This window comes from Eleutherodactylus coqui, chromosome 2 (assembly GCF_035609145.1).
Source record: "Eleutherodactylus coqui strain aEleCoq1 chromosome 2, aEleCoq1.hap1, whole genome shotgun sequence".
NCBI lineage: Eukaryota > Metazoa > Chordata > Amphibia > Anura > Eleutherodactylidae > Eleutherodactylus > Eleutherodactylus coqui.
In genome coordinates, this window is record NC_089838.1 from 45,367,792 (window position 1) to 45,385,372 (window position 17,581).

The window sequence follows — 17,581 nt, forward strand, 5'->3', positions numbered from 1 at the left end:
ATGTAAATAAGGCTCCCTTCGCTGTATGCAGATAACAGCGGGTGGTCTGTTATCTGCATACAGCTCCATTGTTCTCCTGTGGGACAGCAGCTGAAAACAATGTTGTCAGCGCTCCCATGGAGAATCACAGCATGTGGTCCCTGCTATCAGCTGGCCAACCGAACAATCGTTTTTATGCTGAACTAAAAATCATCGTTCAGCCAAAAAGCTCATGATGGTAGCATTTACACGCAACGATTATCGCTCAAAGGACATCGTTTGAAGTAATTTTTAGCGATAATCGTTGTGTCCAAATTGATCAAAAGGCCTATGGCCTCCCTTTCCTCAAATCCAAGAATATGACCCTGATAGGCCACCCCTACTTTAGCAGAGGGCAAGACACCAAGTATTCAAGATATAGCATGTAAATGGCCCAAACCTAGCCACCCACTTTATGCATGACACAGAGCAAAGATGACTCATCCAATCAGAGCTGCATCACAAATTCCACCACTGCCCACACAATTCCTATGAATCAAACAGGCCTTCTCTTTCTGTAAAAGCAGGTCAACTAACATAACAAGAGAAGCCGCTGCCACCGAGTTTGACACCTTCATTGAGCAGACGCACACGACACCATCGCTATCAACAATACAGAAATCCATGAGGGACAAATTTTACGAGCCAAGTACACAAAAACTCTTTAGACAGTGGAAAAAAGTCATACAAAATGACGAATTAGAGACCGAGCTTCTTCAAAGCTGGAACACGATACACAAACATGGGCAGAGCGAGGTACGGAGAGAGTCCTTTTTCAAAATACTATGCCATTTATGGTTTTAACATCTCAGCCACGGCCGCAAACCCTGACCGACTGGTAAAGTGCCCAAAATGTCGCCTTCCGGCCACAGACTTTGATCATGGCATATGGTCATGCACACAAATGAAACTATTCTGGGAAGCGATAGCACAAATATCTATATATATAAAGACGAAAGCACTCACTGACTGACTGACTGATTCGTCACTAATTCTCCAACTTCCCAATGTCGTAGAAACATGAAATTTGGCACAATCATAGATTATGTCTAAAATAGGAAAAGTTAATGGGTCCCAACTCGATTATTCAATTCTAGCACAAAAAAATTAGCGTCCAAATGTTATGTACGGAATCTAATTCTCTCACTTCCCGATGTCATAGAAACTTGAAATTTGGCACAAGCATTGATTACGTCATAAATAGGAAAAGCTAATGGTTTCAACTCGATTATTCAATTATAGCGCAAAAGAATTAGCGTCCAAATTTTACGTACGGAATCTAATTCTCTCACTTGAAATTTGGCATGAACATTGATTATTATGTCATATAGGAATAGCTAATGGGTCCCAACTCGATTATTCAATTCTAAGCGCAACAGAATTAGCGTCCTAACTTTACGTACCTAATCTAATTCTCTCACTTCCCAATGTCATAGAAACTTGAAATTGGGCATGAGCATTGATTGTGTCATAAATAGAAAAAGCTAATGGGTCCCAACTCGATTATTTAATTCTAAGCGCAAAAGAATTAGCGTCCAAATTTTACGTACGTAATCTAATTCTCTCACTTCCCGATGTCATAGAAACATGAAATTTGGCACAATCATAGATTGTCTAAAATAGGAAAAGTTAATGGGTCCCAACTTGATTATTCAATTCTAGTGCAAAAGAATTAGCGTCCAAAGTTTACATACGTAATCTAATTCTCTTATTTCCCGATGTCATAGAAACTTGAAATTTGGCACGAGCATTGATTATGTCATAAATAGGAGAATCTAATGGGTCCCAACTCGATTATTCAATTTTAAGCGCAAAAGAATTAGCGTCCAAATTTTACGTACGTAATCTAATTCTCTTATTTCCCGATGTCATAGAAACGTGAAATTTGGCACGAGCATTGATTATGTCATAAATAGGAAAAGCTAATGGGTCCCAACTTGATTATTTAATTTTAAGCGCAAAAGAATTAGCATAGAAATTTTACATACGTAATCTAATTCTCTCACTTCCCAATGTCATAGAAATTTAAAATTTGGCACGGGCATTTATTATGTCATGAATAGGAAAAGTAAAGGGGTCCAAACTCGATTATTCAATTCTAAGCGCAGAAGAATTAGCGTCCAAATTTTACGTACAGAATCTAATTCTCTCACTTCCCGATGTCATAGAAACATGAAATTTGGCACGAGCATTGATTATGTCATAAACAGGGAAAGTTAATGGGTCTCAACTCGATTATTGAATTCTAGCGCAAAAAAACTGGCGTCCAAATTTTACATACGTAACCTAATTCTCTCACTTCCCAATGTCATAGAAATTTGGCAAAGCATTGATTATGTCATAAATAGGGAAAGTTAATGGGTGCCAACTCGATTATTCAATTCTAAGTGCAAAAGGATTAGCGTGCAAATTTTACGTGCAAAGTCTAATTCTCTCACTTCCCAATGTCATAGAAACTTGAAATTTGGCACAAGCATTGATTATGTCTAAAATAGGAAAAGTTAATGGGTCCCAACTCGATTATTAAATTCTAGCACAAAAGAATTAGCGTCCAAATGTTATGTACAGAATCTAATTCTCTCACTTCCCGATGTCATAGAAACTTGAAATTTGGCACAAGCATTGATTATGTCATAAATAGGAAAAGCTAATGGTTTCAACTTGATTATTCAATTATAGCGCAAAAGAATTAGCGTCCAAATTTTACGTACGGAATCTAATTCTCTCACTTGAAATTTGGCATGAACATTGATTATTATGTCATATAGGAATAGCTAATGGGTCCCAACTCGATTATTCAATTCTAAGCGCAAAAGAATTAGCGTCCTAACTTTACGTACCTAATCTAATTCTCTCACTTCCCAATGTCATAAAAATTTAAAATTTGGCACAAGCATTGATTATGTCATAAATAGGAAAAGCTAATGGGTCCCAACTCGATTATTCAGTTCTAGTGCAACAGAACTGGCATCCAAATTTTACGTACGTAATCTAATTCTCTCACTTCCCAATGTCATAGAAACTTGAAATTGGGCATGAGCATTGATTATGTCATAAATAGAAAAAGCTAATGGGTCCTAACTCGATTATTTAATTCTAAGCGCAAAAGAATTAGCGTCCAAATTTTACGTACGTAATCTAATTCTCTCACTTCCCGATGTCATAGAAACATGAAATTTGGCACAATCATAGATTGTCTAAAATAGGAAAAGTTAATGGGTCCCAACTTGATTATTCAATTCTAGTGCAAAAGAATTAGCGTCCAAAGTTTACATACATAATCTAATTCTCTTATTTCCCGATGTCATAGAAACTTGAAATTTGGCACGAGCATTGATTATGTCATAAATAGGAGAATCTAATGGGTCCCAACTTGATTATTCAATTTTAAGCGCAAAAGAATTAGCGTCCAAATTTTACGTACGTAATCTAATTCTCTTATTTCCCGATGTCATAGAAACGTGAAATTTGGCACGAGCATTGATTATGTCATAAATAGGAAAAGCTAATGGGTCCCAACTCGATTATTTAATTTTAAGCGCAAAAGAATTAGCATAGAAATTTTAAGCGCAAAAGAATTAGCATAGAAATTTTACATACGTAATCTAATTCTCTCACTTCCCAATGTCATAGAAATTTAAAATTTGGCACGAGCATTGATTATGTCATGAATAGGAAAAGTAAAGGGGTCCAAACTCGATTATTCAATTCTAAGCGCAAAAGAATTAGCGTCCAAATTTTACGTACAGAATCTAATTCTCTCACTTCCCGATGTCATAGAAACATGAAATTTGGCACGAGCATTGATTATGTCATAAACAGGGAAAGTTAATGGGTCTCAACTCGATTATTGAATTCTAGCGCAAAAAAACTGGCGTCCAAATTTTACATACGTAACCTAATTCTCTCACTTCCCAATGTCATAGAAATTTGGCAAAGCATTGATTATGTCATAAATAGGGAAAGTTAATGGGTCCCAACTCGATTATTCAATTCTAAGTGCAAAAGGATTAGCGTGCAAATTTTACGTGCAAAGTCTAATTCTCTCACTTCCCAATGTCATAGAAACTTGAAATTTGGCACAAGCATTGATTATGTCATAAATAGGAAAAGCTAATGGTTCCAACTCGATTATTCAATTTTAAGCACAAAAAAATTAGCGTCCAAATTTTATGTACGGAATCTAATTCTCTCACTTCCTGATGTCATTTTATATAAAGGAAACGTCGCATGGTTACCTCCACATGGTGTTTCCTGGGTAACGCAAGAACCATGCAAAATGGTGAACATATTTTTCCTCGGTATCTCTAAAGTAACCACAACTTCATAAGATTTTCCGTGTTAACACCAGATAAACACCAGTACCAAATTAACTCGGGCAAAGCCGGGTATATCAGCTAGTCCAAAATAAATGGAAGGTGCAAATAGGTGTGAACAGGCTCTCCCTACTTTTCCATATCGAACAGCAACAGACATGACCAAACACTTTGCATCCCACCCTTCGTACATCTGTTCCTTCTAGCTGCCAATAAGGGAGATGGAATAAATCCTCCACAGTGCCACCTATTGAAAGGCAGCATTCCTTCGAGTCAAAGTGGGACTTTTTATACAAGTCTTGTTACAATGAGTGGGAATCAAAAGCAAAGCCAGACTCCATGTACATACAGCTGTTTCCGGGTTATTGCCCATCATCAGTGTACAGTAGGAGTCTGGCTTTTGCTAGTGAGAGGCCTGGGACAGGGGTCAGAAACGCTCTTTTCTCCTTAGGGAGAGCAACTATATACTATAAACTAAGTGAGGAGACTCAAATGGCCACGCACGCTCCTCTGGGTAATATGCAAATAAGGGAGATGGAATAAATCCTCCACAGTGCCACCTATTGAAAGGCAGCATTCCTTCGAGTCAAAGTGGGACTTTTTATACGTCTTGTTACAATGACTGGAAATCAAAAGCAAAGCCAGACTCCATGTACATACAGCTGTTTCCGGGTTATTGCCCATCATCAGTGTACAGTAGGAGTCTGGCTTTTGCTAGTGAGAGGCCTGGGACAGGGGTCAGAAACGCTCTTTTCTCCTTAGGGAGAGCAACTATATACTATAAACTAAGTGAGGAGACTCAAATGGCCACGCTTTAGTTTATAGTATATAAAGTATGTAGTATATATAGTTGCTCTCCCTAAGGAGAAAAGAGCGTTTCTGACCCCTGTCCCAGGCCTCTCACTAGCAAAAGCCAGACTCCTACTGTACACTGATGATGGGCAATAACCCGGAAACAGCTGTATGTACATGGAGTCTGGCTTTGCTTTTGATTCCCAGTCATTGTAACAAGACTTGTATAAAAAGTCCCACTTTGACTCGAAGGAATGCTGCCTTTCAATAGGTGGCACTGTGGAGGATTTATTCCATCTCCCTTATTTGCATATTACCCAGAGGAGCGTGCGTGGCCATTTGAGTCTCCTCACTTAGTTTATAGTATATAGTTGCTCTCCCTAAGGAGAAAAGAGCGTTTCTGACTTCTAGCTGCCAAACATACAATTCTAAAACACTGGCTCTCACAGACGCTCCCCGAGGCAGAAGTGGTGGCCCAACTCACTCACGTAATGACCATGGAAGAATAGAAGTAGAGAGGAACAAGGATAGGGGTGCAAGAAAACACTTCAAAAAATAGAAGGGAGTTCTCACCTCCAACTTCTCAGAAGCGGAAATATCTGCAATATTAACCTCCTTTAGATATACAGAATGGTACCTAATGGAGGAACAGAGCGGAATACTGGGAAGGCGAATGGTGAGCGGAGAGCAAGCAAGGGGCAGGGAACCTCAACCATTAGGCAAAATGGCTCTTGGACTGTCTCTTATGGCAAATGTATCCACTTCACCTACCCTCTCCCCAACTCTCTCATACCCCCTCCCCCCACACACTGGACCCCCAGGAAAGGCCCAAGGGCACTATGAGTCAAGACTGTCCTGAGACTTCCCCATGATAGAAAGGACTAGAAGCTACTGCTTCGGCCACCAAATAAAAAAGATTGTATAAACCAAGGAAAGAAACAAAAGCCGATGACAAGAAAATACTGTTCGATTCATCACCAGCCGTATGTTCAAGGTGGATGTAATTTTCCGTGTGATTGATCCTGTGTGATCAGTATGTGTAATCAATGCTTCTCGTTCTTACTATGCAAATGTTCTTGTATTCCATTGAATAACAAATAAAAAAATTATATAAAAGAAAAAAAACCCTCACCATTATCGGTGACCACACGATGGTAAATGCTGCTTATAGAAGCACCTAAGACACTTTAGGGCGGAGCTAAACTCACGGACTTTGCACTCTCTACTCATTGGTCACATCTCTCTTGTAGACACAGTGAGCATTACCCCTCAGGACACGCGCTGGGTGGGTGCCTGGTGGTTGGGCTTCCTGGTGGCCGGGACCCTCAGCCTGATTGCGGGGATCCCCTTCTGCTTCCTGCCGAAGACCATAAAGACGAAAGAGACACCGCCCTCCTCCGAGGGACAGAAACCTAAAGAGGCAGAGCACCACAAGAAAGCTACACTGAAAGGTGAGACCATAATCTCTGCTTGCTGTCAGTGAATGGTATCAGTGTAAGTGCTTGAGAGATTTGTGCTGTATTTAGCTCACAAAGGACGGTCTGCACTGACATACTCTAATGCAGACTTAGGATTTCAGCCTCTAGACATAAATGTTTACAGTCACTAACAGCAAGCAAAGATCTTTAAAATAGTTAAGAACTGACACATATGGGTTTACAGAGCTTTTCCACATGCACGGAGCTGTGACTTTCCAGCTGTTGAGCTACAACTCCTAGCATGTCCTGACTGCCTTCGCTGGGAGTTATAGCTGCTGATATGCCCAGAATCATAGAATGGTAGAGTTGGAAGGAACCTCCAGGGTTATCGGGTCCAACCTCCTGCTAATTGCAGGATTTACTAAATCATCCCAGACAGATATTTGTCCAGCCTTTGTTTGAAGACGTCCATTGAAGGAGAACTCACCACCTCCCATGGTAACCTGTTCCACTCATGGATCACCCTCAGGGCTCCCACAGACTTGCGTTTTTTTAACGCTGCGTTTTTTGTTAACGCGATTGTCAATGAGACATTCTAATGTTAAAAACGCAACGCAACTTGCATTTTTGGTGTGTTGTGTTTTTAACATTAGAAAGTCCCATTGACAATCGGGTTAACAAAAAACGCAGTGTTAAAAAAACGCAAGTGTGTTGGAGCCCTCACTGTAAGGGCTCCCACCCACTTGTGTTAGCGATTTGTGTTTTTTAAGCGCTGCGATAGAGCGCTAAAACTTTCTACTTTGAAACGAATGAGTTGTAATGTGGCTATGTGCACTTGCGTTTTTTTCTCGCAGCGCGGGCACGTTTTTTTAATCGCTTGCGACTGCCCTATATTAGTGCGATGTCCTATTTTTCTCTCGCCAAAATGGTTGGCGAAAAAACGTATCGCACATCGCAGAATCGCAAGCGCGACTGCATTGCGATGCTTTGCTCTATAATTAGTTTAAAGTGTCAAAAACGCTGCGATAAAAAAACGTAGGACAGCCACAATACACAGAGCTTAGCAATGCGAGTTTAGTGGGGGAAAAATCGCAGCGCAATCGCTCAAAATCGCACGTTGGCAACTGCGATATCGCAGCGATTTTAACAACGCACTATCGCCCTCGCAAGTGGGTGGGAGCCCTAAGGGTGCCTTTCCACTAGCGTTTTTTAACAAATATCGCAAAGCACAAATTTTCAATTTGTGTGCGATGCGTTTTTAACATTACAAAGTCCCATTGACAAATGCGTTAAAAAAACGCAGCGATATCGCAGCGTTAAAAAATTGCTAGTGGAAAGGCACCCTCAGAAAGTTTTTTCTAATATGTAATCTGTGTCTCCTCCCTTTCAATTTCATCCCATTGCTTCTAGTCTTTCCTTGTGCAGATGAGAATAGGGCTGATCCCTCTGTAGTGTGACAGCCCTTCAGATATTTGTAGACCGCTATTAAGTCTCCTCTCAGCCTTCTCTTCTGCAAGCTAAACATTCCCAGATCCTTTAACCCCTTAATGACGCGGCCATTTTTCTTTTTCCATTTTCGTTTTTTCCTCCCCCCTTTAAAAAAATCGTAACTCCTTTATTTATCCATCGACGTCACTGTATGAGGGCTTGTTGTTTTTTGCGTGACGAGTTGTATTTTTCAATGGTGCTATATAATGTACTGAAAAACTTTTAAAAAATTCTAAGTGGAGTAAAATGAAAAAAAACAACAACATTTCGCCATCTTTTAGTGCATCTTGCTTCTACAGCGCACAAACTGCAACAAAAACGACATGATAGCTTTATTCTATGGGTCGGTACGATTTACTATACTCCTCTTTTTTTTTTTCAAAGACATTAAATTTTTCAATTATTTTCTGCCGTCATTTTGTGCGCGCGATGCCTTTTGTTATTTTTCTGTCGACATAGTTGAGCAAGGTCTCATTTTTTGCGGAATGTCCTGTAGTTTCTGATAGTACCATTTTGGAATACATACGACTTTTTGATTGCGTTTTTTCTGGGAGACAGGGTAACTAAAAAAGTGCATTTCTGGCATTCTCTTTTTTTTTTCGGACGACGTTCAACGTGCAGGAAAAATAATGCACTACTTTGATAGTTCGGACTTTTACGGACGCGGTGATACCAAATACATATTATTAATTTATTATTTAGATTTTTTAATAATAGATATGGCAAAAGGGGGGTGATTTAAACTTTTACAACTTTTTTTTTTTCAATTAAAAAAAACGTTATTGATTTTTTTTTTACATTACTTTGAAGTTCCCCTGGGGACTTTAAGATGCGATGCTTTGATCACTCCTGCAGTATGATGTAATGCTATAGCATTACGTCATACTGCTTTTTGACAGGCAGTCTATCAAGCCACCCTGTGTGGATGGCTTGATAGGCAGTCTGTTAAGGCAGCCCTGGGGCCTTTCATTAGGCCCCCGGCTGCCATGACACCTGCACGGCTCCCCCAATCTCACCGCGGGGCGGCCGTGCGGGACCCCCAAACATCGTTCGGGGGATTTAAATGCCGCTGTCAGAATTGACAGCGGCATTTAAATGGTTAATAGCCGCGATCGGCCGCTCGCGGCTATTGCCCGCAGTTGTCAGCTGTTATAAACAGCTGACGCCCGCACTGTATGAAGAGAGGTTGCATCACAACCTCTTTTCATACATACCCCGCGGCCACAGGACGTACCGGTACGTCCTTGGTCATGAAGGGGTTAACCGTTCCTCATAGGACATGATTTATAGAACGCTCACCATCTTGGTAACTCTTCTCTGAACTTGCTCCGGTTTGTCTTTTTTAAAGTCGGGTGCTCAGAACTGGACACAGTATTCCAAATGAGGTCTGACTAAGGAAGAGTAGAGGGGGATAATTACCTCATGTGATATAGACTCTTTGCTTCTCTTAATACATCTCAGACGTGTGTTTACCTTTTTGGCTGCTGCATCACATTATTGACTCATGTTCAGTAGCCCAATTCCTACCATTCTGTATGTGCTTATTTCATTTTTCTTGCCCAGATGTAGGACTTTGAATTTCTCCTTGTTAAATACCATTCTGTTAGTCGCCGCTGATTGTTCAAGCTTTTCTAGATCTTTTTGAATATTCTCTCTCTCTTCCCTAAGGTTAGCTATCCCTTCTAGCTTTGTGTCCTCGGCAAACAGATACAAAATAGTAATTTAAAAGGTCGGCCTTCTCAACATCATTCTTATCCAATTCACCATTTTCAACTTGTAAGCATCCAATAGCATCTTTGACTTTTCTTTTGCTGTTAACATACCCCCCAAATCCTTTTTTATTGCTTTGGCCTCTGTTGCAAGCCTCAATTCATTATCAGCTTTAGGCCTCCTTCCCACGAGCGTGACGGGCTCCGCCGCGTAATATTACGCTGTGAAGCCCGTCACGGCGCCCCCCAGAGCCCCTATACTTACCTGCGGGAGATAGCGTGAAATCGCTTCCCCGCCTACCGCCGCCGCGTCACCGCCCACCGCCGCCGCGTCACCGAGCGTGTCACGTGACGCGGCCGGCCGTGTCACGTGACGCGGCCGGCCGCGTCATATGGCGTCATATGACGCGTGGCGGTGGGCGGGAAAGCGTTTTTTCACGCTATCTCCTGCTGGTTACAGCGGGAGATAGCGTGAACGGACGGCTTCCATTGACTGCAATGGAAGCCGTCAGTGCGTACAGCCCGTCCTCACCCGCAGAAAATAGAGCATGCTGCGGGTGAGGACGGGAGAAATCGCGGTGCGTAATTCCGCGGTGGAATTACGCATCGTGAGCATTGTGCTATTAGGTTCAATAGAACCTAATAGCTGCGGGCAACGCAGCGGATTTTCGCCGCGAATTACGCGGCGGAAATCCGTTCGTGGGAAGGAGGCCTTAGCTTTTCTGACACTTGCCCTACAGTTTCTGCAGACTGCATTATATTCTTCTTTTTGTTTTTAACATGTGTGTAAGTTCTGTGTTCCTCCATCCTGGTTTCTTTAAATGCTTCCTATTCTTCCTTCTTTTAGGAATTGTTAACGATTATGATTTGAGAATCTCATTTTGCAATATGTCCCAACCTTCTTGGACATTTCTGTCCCTAAGAACATCCAGCCATTGGATTCTTCCTATCCTCTTTCTGAGTTCATTAAAATCTGCCTTTCTGAAATCCATCCTTGAGGTCTGAGTTTTCTCAGGTCTTCCTCTTCTTTTTATCCAAAATTCAAGGATAGCATGATCACTGCCTCCTAAGGTCCCAGCCACCCTTACTTCCTCAACCATTCCCTCCCTGTTGGTAAGAATTAGGTCCACGATAGCAGATCACATTGTTTACTCTTTGACCTTTTGGAAGATAAAGTTGTCAGCAAGAGCGGATAAGAATTTGTTGGATCCATTACTTTTACCTGAGAGAGATTCCCAACAAATGTCTGGATAACTAAAATCTCCCATAATCACTATGTCATGCTTTTTTGAGAGCTTGGCCATTTGATGTAGAAAGAGTTCAGCAATATCTTCCGCTTGTCCAGGTGGCCTATAGTAAATGCCTACAATGGTGTCCTTTCTGTTGTTCTCTCCTTGTATTCTTACCCAAACAGTTTCTACAGAACCACCATGCTCTGAAGCTTGAATCTCTGTGGAGATTAATGTTTTCCTAACATGCAATGCAATACCTCCTCCCCTTTTATTAGTTCTGTTTCTTATAAATACGTTGTATCCTTCAAGCCTTGTATTCCAATCATATCTATCATTCCACCAAGTTTCTGTGATGGCTATAACATCATATCTTTCTTCCTGTGTTAGGAGCTCCTATTCCACTTGTTTGTTTTTTATGCTCTGGGCATTTGTGTAGAAACATTGTAGTTTGTGATCGGTGTCTCTTGCTCCTCTACTTTTGGCCCTCTGCACTCGGGCGGAAATTCAGCAGCGGGATTTCCCGCAGAATTTCCACCCGTGGCCGCTGCCATAGGATTGCATTAGAAAATCATAGAAATCATAAGCGGAAAACAAATCGCGGCATGCTCTATCTCTGCGAGACCCGCACAGAAATGTCAGCAGTGACAGGCCGGCTCCTCTCTGCGACGGCTGCAAATAAGTCACAGGCCTCTGCAGGGGCACGGGACCGCATCCCGCTGCGACAATTCTCGCAGCGGGATCCGACCCGGCCGTCTGCAGGTGGATTTCCTTCTGAATTTTTTGTCTTTGTTCTTTCTTTCCACTTCTAATAGCAAGGTTCTCAAATGTATTAATTAGCTGTATATTTTTACCTGGACTTTCACTTTCCTTCCAATATTGTTTTAGTTTAAAGCTATTGTTATACTAATATAACATAACAGCCCCTAATAACCACAGGATGGCCAGTACCATGTGACACATTTTCCTGCCCTTCCCCACAGGCTTCTACCGCTCCCTGAAATCGCTGGCCTGTAATCCACTCTACGTCATGCTGATACTCATCACCTTCCTGCAGGTGAACAGCTTCCTGGGGTTCATCACCTACAAACCTAAGTACCTAGAGCAGCAGTATGGACAGTCCATTGCCACTGCCAACTTCATCACCGGTGAGTCACATGGCCTGCTAATGACCAGGGCTGGGATAGAGTCAGACCCTAGACTGGACCCCTAAGAACTGATCAGACCCCAGAACAGACCCCTAAATATGATCAGACCCCAGACTGGACACCTAACTATGATCGGACCCCAGACCAGACTGCTAAATATGATCAGACCCAAGACTGAACCCCTAAATATGATCAGAACCCAGACCAGACCACTAAATATGATCAAATCCCAGACCAGTCTCCTAAGAAATGATCAGACCCCAGACAGGACCCCCTGAGAACTGATCAGACCACAGACTGGACCACTAAATATGATCAGACCCCAGATTGGACCTCTTAGAACTGATGAGACTCCAGAACGGACACCTAAATATGATCACACCCATACTAGACCCCTAAGAACTGATCAAACCACAGACCGGTCCTCTAAGAACTGATCGGATCCTAGGCCTGACCCTAAATATAATCAAACCCCAGACCGAACCACTATATATAAATGAACCCCACATTATATTCAGACCCCACCATAGTAACAGTGGCTGTGCGCTTGTCTCCTGCATCCCTCCTACCTCTAACTAATGTACTTTCTACCGTGTTACCCCAAAAATAAGCCCTACATCGATAATAAGCCCTAGACAGATTTTCAGGTGGGGAATAATTCCTTCCCCGAAAATAAGCCCTAGCTACACTACATGAAAAAAACAAACAGCAATACTCACCTATCTGGTGGCATCTGAGTCCCTCGCATTGGCCTATGGCGCTGCGGCAGGCTGCCATGTCCTCAGTGTTGACACAGCACTTTGAATACCCTGCCTCCAGCCAATCAGAGCCAACTCTCAATTATTCACAGCCATTTAGTGAATTACATCCCTGAATGGCTGTGATTGGTTTATCGAGTGCCAACTCTGATTAGCTGAGCCAGCGGTACTCGTGATCAAATCACAGCACTCGCTTGCTGGAGGCGGGGTATTCAAAGCCCTGTCACGAGAAAGAGAGTGCTGTGTCAACGCTGAGGACACGGCAGTCTGCGGCAGCGCCGGAGACCAGCACGAGGGACTCAGACGTTGCCGGCTGGGTGAGTATAAGACACTGTGCCTCTTTTGGGGCAAAAAATAATATAAGGCAGTTTTTTTTTTTCAAGGAAACACGGTATATTGGAGGACACGACTGCAGGACCGACTACACAGTGTTTGTAGTTTGTTACCATGGAGACACATAAATGTCGTTTCATCATTAACCCCTTAGTGAATTGACCTATTTTGGCCCTAAGGACGTAAATATACATTGGGGGGATTTTCATCTCCACTTTTCAAAAACCATAACTGTTTTATTTCTCCGCCGATGCGGCCGTATGAGGGCTTGTTTTTTGTGTGGCGAGCTGTAGTTTAGCTGTCCCATTTTGGGATACATATAGCTTTTCTAGCATTTTTACTGCATTTTTTTGGGAGCCAATACTAACAAAAAGAGCGTTTTGGTTCTGTTTGCTCGTTTGTAGTGTTTGTTGTGCAGGATAAAAAGTGTCTTTGATTTATCGTTGTGTCGTTACAGAGGTGACTATACGAAACGTGGGTTTGTTTTATTTTTTTTAAGATTGTTTTAAACAAAAGAAAAGAACGTGCACAAAAAAGGTTGTTTTTTTTTTACATAAGTTATGGCCCTGTAGGGGACTTGAACCTGCGATGCTATGATCACTCTGACAAGGGGTTAATTTTGATGCATTGAAGCGAATAAAGGTGTTTAGGCTCCTATGTAAAAATTCAGGATTCCATTCACTGACAGCAAGCAGGACTCTTGACCATGGCAAGGGATTGAGACTAGAGATGAGCGAGCGTACTCGCTAAGGCGGGGAGAGCGAGGAGGAACGTGCTGGGAGATCCCTCTCTTTTCCCCCCGCTCCACCCTGCTCACTCCCGCAACTCACCGCTCACCCCCACCGGCATCCGAATCTTTTGAGACAAGCGGGCAGGTACTCGCAAAAGGCAATACTCGCTCGAGTATTTGCCCTTAGCGAGTACGCTCGCTCATCTCTAATTGAGACCGAAAGTGTATAAAAGAGTTGCAGGACTTACAGAAGCCGGTTTTCCTTGCACAGGAGCTACCACGCTGCCGGCAGCGACGCTGGGGATGTTCGTGGGGGGTCTGCTGATGAAGAAGTACCGCTTCGGATTGCTGAAAGCCTCTAAGTTTCTCTTCACTTCCACGCTGGTTGCCTTCATCTTGTCCCTGTCTGTCTTCATGCTCGGCTGTGAAAACCGTGAGGTGGCGGGGATCACCGTGTCGTATAACGGGTAAGTCCAGGGGTTATTCTAGAGGTGGGGGTTGGATAACGAGGGGGCTCTGAAATCTTTTATTGTGTCTAAGGAGCAAACTGGACACATTAGGAGACAACGGCCTCTACCCTACTTGTAACGGCGACTGCAGATGCTCCACCCAGCAGTGGGATCCGGTGTGCGGGGTGAATAATATAACCTACATGTCCCCATGTCTCGCTGGCTGCAAATCATCCACGGGGTCCGGAAAGAACATTGTGAGTGTGAAACACAACAAAAGACAAAGTGATATCAGTGCACCGAATAGAATCAGTGCAATGTATTATGAGAGGCAAGATGATAAATAATACACAGTATATAATCAGTGCACCATATATTATCAGTTCGATGTATTATATAATACACAGTGTATAATATCAGCTGAATAAATTAGTGCAACGTATTATAAGACCCAGTGGGAGGTATATAATACACAGTGTATAATAATCAGTGCACCATATAATCAGTGCAATGTATTATAAGACCCAGCAGGAAGAATATAATATGCAGTGTATAATAATCAGTGCGCCATATATAATCAGTGCGATGTATTATATAATACGCAGTGTATAATATCAGTGCAATGTATTTTAAGACCCAGCGATAGGTATATACTACGCAGTGTATAATAATCAGTGTGCCATAATTATTGCAATGTATTATAAGACCGAGTGGGAAGTTTATAATGCACAGTGTACAATAATCAGTGCGCCATATATAATCAGTGCAATGTACTATATAATACACTGTGTATAATCAGTGAGCTGTATATAATCAGTTCGATATATTGTAAGACCCAGCGGGAGGTATATAATACGCAGTGTATAATAATCAGTGCGATGTATATAATCAGTGCGATGTATAATATAAGACGCAACAGGAGGTATATCATACGCAGTGTATAATAATCAGTGCGCTATATTATGAGAACCAATGGGAGGTATATAATACACAGTGTATAATAATTAAGTGCGCCATATATAATCAGTGCAATGCATTTTATAATCCAACGGGAGGTATATTATACGCAGTGCATAATAATCAGTGTGACATATTGCATAGTAATCACTGTGATATATATAATCAATGTGACGTAGATAATTGATGTGATTGGTAGAAAAATATCTCAGTGATTGATGTGTATGATGCAAAGTGTGTAGCACATTATAGTCAGATAACGCTGCGGCTTATTACAGGTTTATCAGGACTGCTCGTGCATTGAATCGATGGGTCTCTGGTCTGTAAACTCCTCCGCCACGCTCGGCTCATGTCCTCGCAGTGATGCCTGTGCCAGAATGCTGCTCATCTACGTCATTTCACAAATCTTCACCACTTTTATTTTTGCGCTTGGTGGCTCCGCCTCCTACATGATCGTTCTCTGGTGAGACCGCAAAACTGTCATGGACATTTCCTGGGGAACTGAAAGAGAAGGGAGGCAGGTAGTACTATCTGTACCTACTTCATAAACAGGAAGAAACTGTGAGGGAGTACTGTACTGTACCTACATCATATATAGGAAGAGACAGGGAGGCAGTACTATCTGTACCTACTTCATATACAGGAAGAGACAGGGAGGCAGTACTATCTGTACCCACTTCACATACAGGAAGAGACAGGGGGAAGTACTATCCGTACCTACATTATATACAGAAAGAGACAGGGAGACAGTTGTATCTGTATCTATATCATATAAAAGAAGAGACAGGAAGCTAATACTATCTGTATCTACTTCATACACAGGAAGAGAAAGGGGGGAAGTACTATCTGTATCTACATCATATACAGGAAGAGACTGGGAGGCAGTACTTTCTGTACCAACTTCATATACAGGAAGAGACAGGGGGAAGTACTATCCGTACCTACATTATATACAGAAAGAGACAGGGAGACAGTAGTATCTGTATATCATATAAAATAAGAGACAGGAAGCTAATACTATCTGTATCTACTTCATATACAGGAAGAGACAGGGAGGAAGTACTATCTGTACCTACATCATATACAGGAAGAAACTGTGAGGGAGTACTATTTGTACCTACATCATATTCAGGAAGTGACAGGGAGAGAGTAGTGTCTGTATCTACATCATATACGGGAAGAGACAGGGGCAGTAGTATCTGTACCTACATCATATACAGGAACAGACAGGGAAGCAGTGCAATCTGGACCTACATCATGTACAGGAGGAAACAGATAGGCAGTAGTATCTGTACCTACATCATATACACGAAGAGACAGGGAGACAGTAGTATCTGTATCTACATCATATACACGAGGAGATAGGGAGACAGTAGTATCTGTATCTACATCACATAAAGGAAGAGACAGGGAGACAGTAGTATTTGTATCTGCATCATATACAGGAAGAGACGGAGATAGTAGTATCTGTACCTACTTCATATACAAGAAGTGACAGGGAGACAGTAGTATCTGTATGTACATCATATAAGGAAGAGACAGGGAGGAAGTATTATCTGTACCCACATTATATACAGGAAGAGACAGGGAGGTAGTACTATCTGTACCTACTTCATATACAGGAAGTCACAGGGAGAGAGTAGTATCTGTATCTACATCATATACAGGAAGAGACAGGGAAGCAGTACTATCTGTACCAACTTCATATACAGGAAGAGACAGGGAGGCAGTACTATGTGTACCTACATCATATACAGGAAGAGACAGGGAGGCAGCACTATCTGTACCTATTTCATATATAGGAAGAACAGGGAGAAGGTACTATCTGTACCTACATCATATACGGGAAGAAACTGTGAGGGAATACTATCTGTACCTACATCATATATAGGAAGAGACAGGGAGGCAGTACTATTTGTACCTACATCATATACAGGAAGTCAAAGGCAGACAGTAGTATCTGTATCTCTATCATATACAGGAAGAGACAGGGAGGGCAGTACTATCTGTACCTATTTCATATATAGGAAGAGACAGGGAGACAGTAGTATCTGTATCTACATCATATACAGGAAGTGACAGGGAGACAGTAGTATCTGTAGCTATATCATATACAGGGAGACAATAGTATCTGTACCTGCATTATATACAGGAAGTGACAGGGAGATAGTAGTATCTGTACCTACATCATATACTGGAAGAGACAGGGAGGAAGTACTAGCTGTACCTACATCAT

General features: G+C 42.0%; 1 protein-coding gene across 2 annotated transcripts in view; it reads left to right on the forward strand.

The window, feature by feature from the left end:
* Positions 1-17,581, forward strand: part of LOC136611277 (solute carrier organic anion transporter family member 1C1-like) — a 33,677-nt gene that overhangs the window by 9,769 nt on the left and 6,327 nt on the right. The window contains exons 8-12 of one of the 2 annotated variants that reach the window (XM_066590736.1): positions 6,377-6,577; positions 11,954-12,118; positions 14,211-14,406; positions 14,480-14,645; positions 15,624-15,808. In XM_066590736.1, coding sequence (XP_066446833.1) covers positions 6,377-6,577; positions 11,954-12,118; positions 14,211-14,406; positions 14,480-14,645; positions 15,624-15,808 — 913 coding nt within the window. The remainder of the gene's footprint in view (positions 1-6,376; positions 6,578-11,953; positions 12,119-14,210; positions 14,407-14,479; positions 14,646-15,623; positions 15,809-17,581) is intronic. The other variant, XM_066590737.1, reaches the window with a different exon arrangement.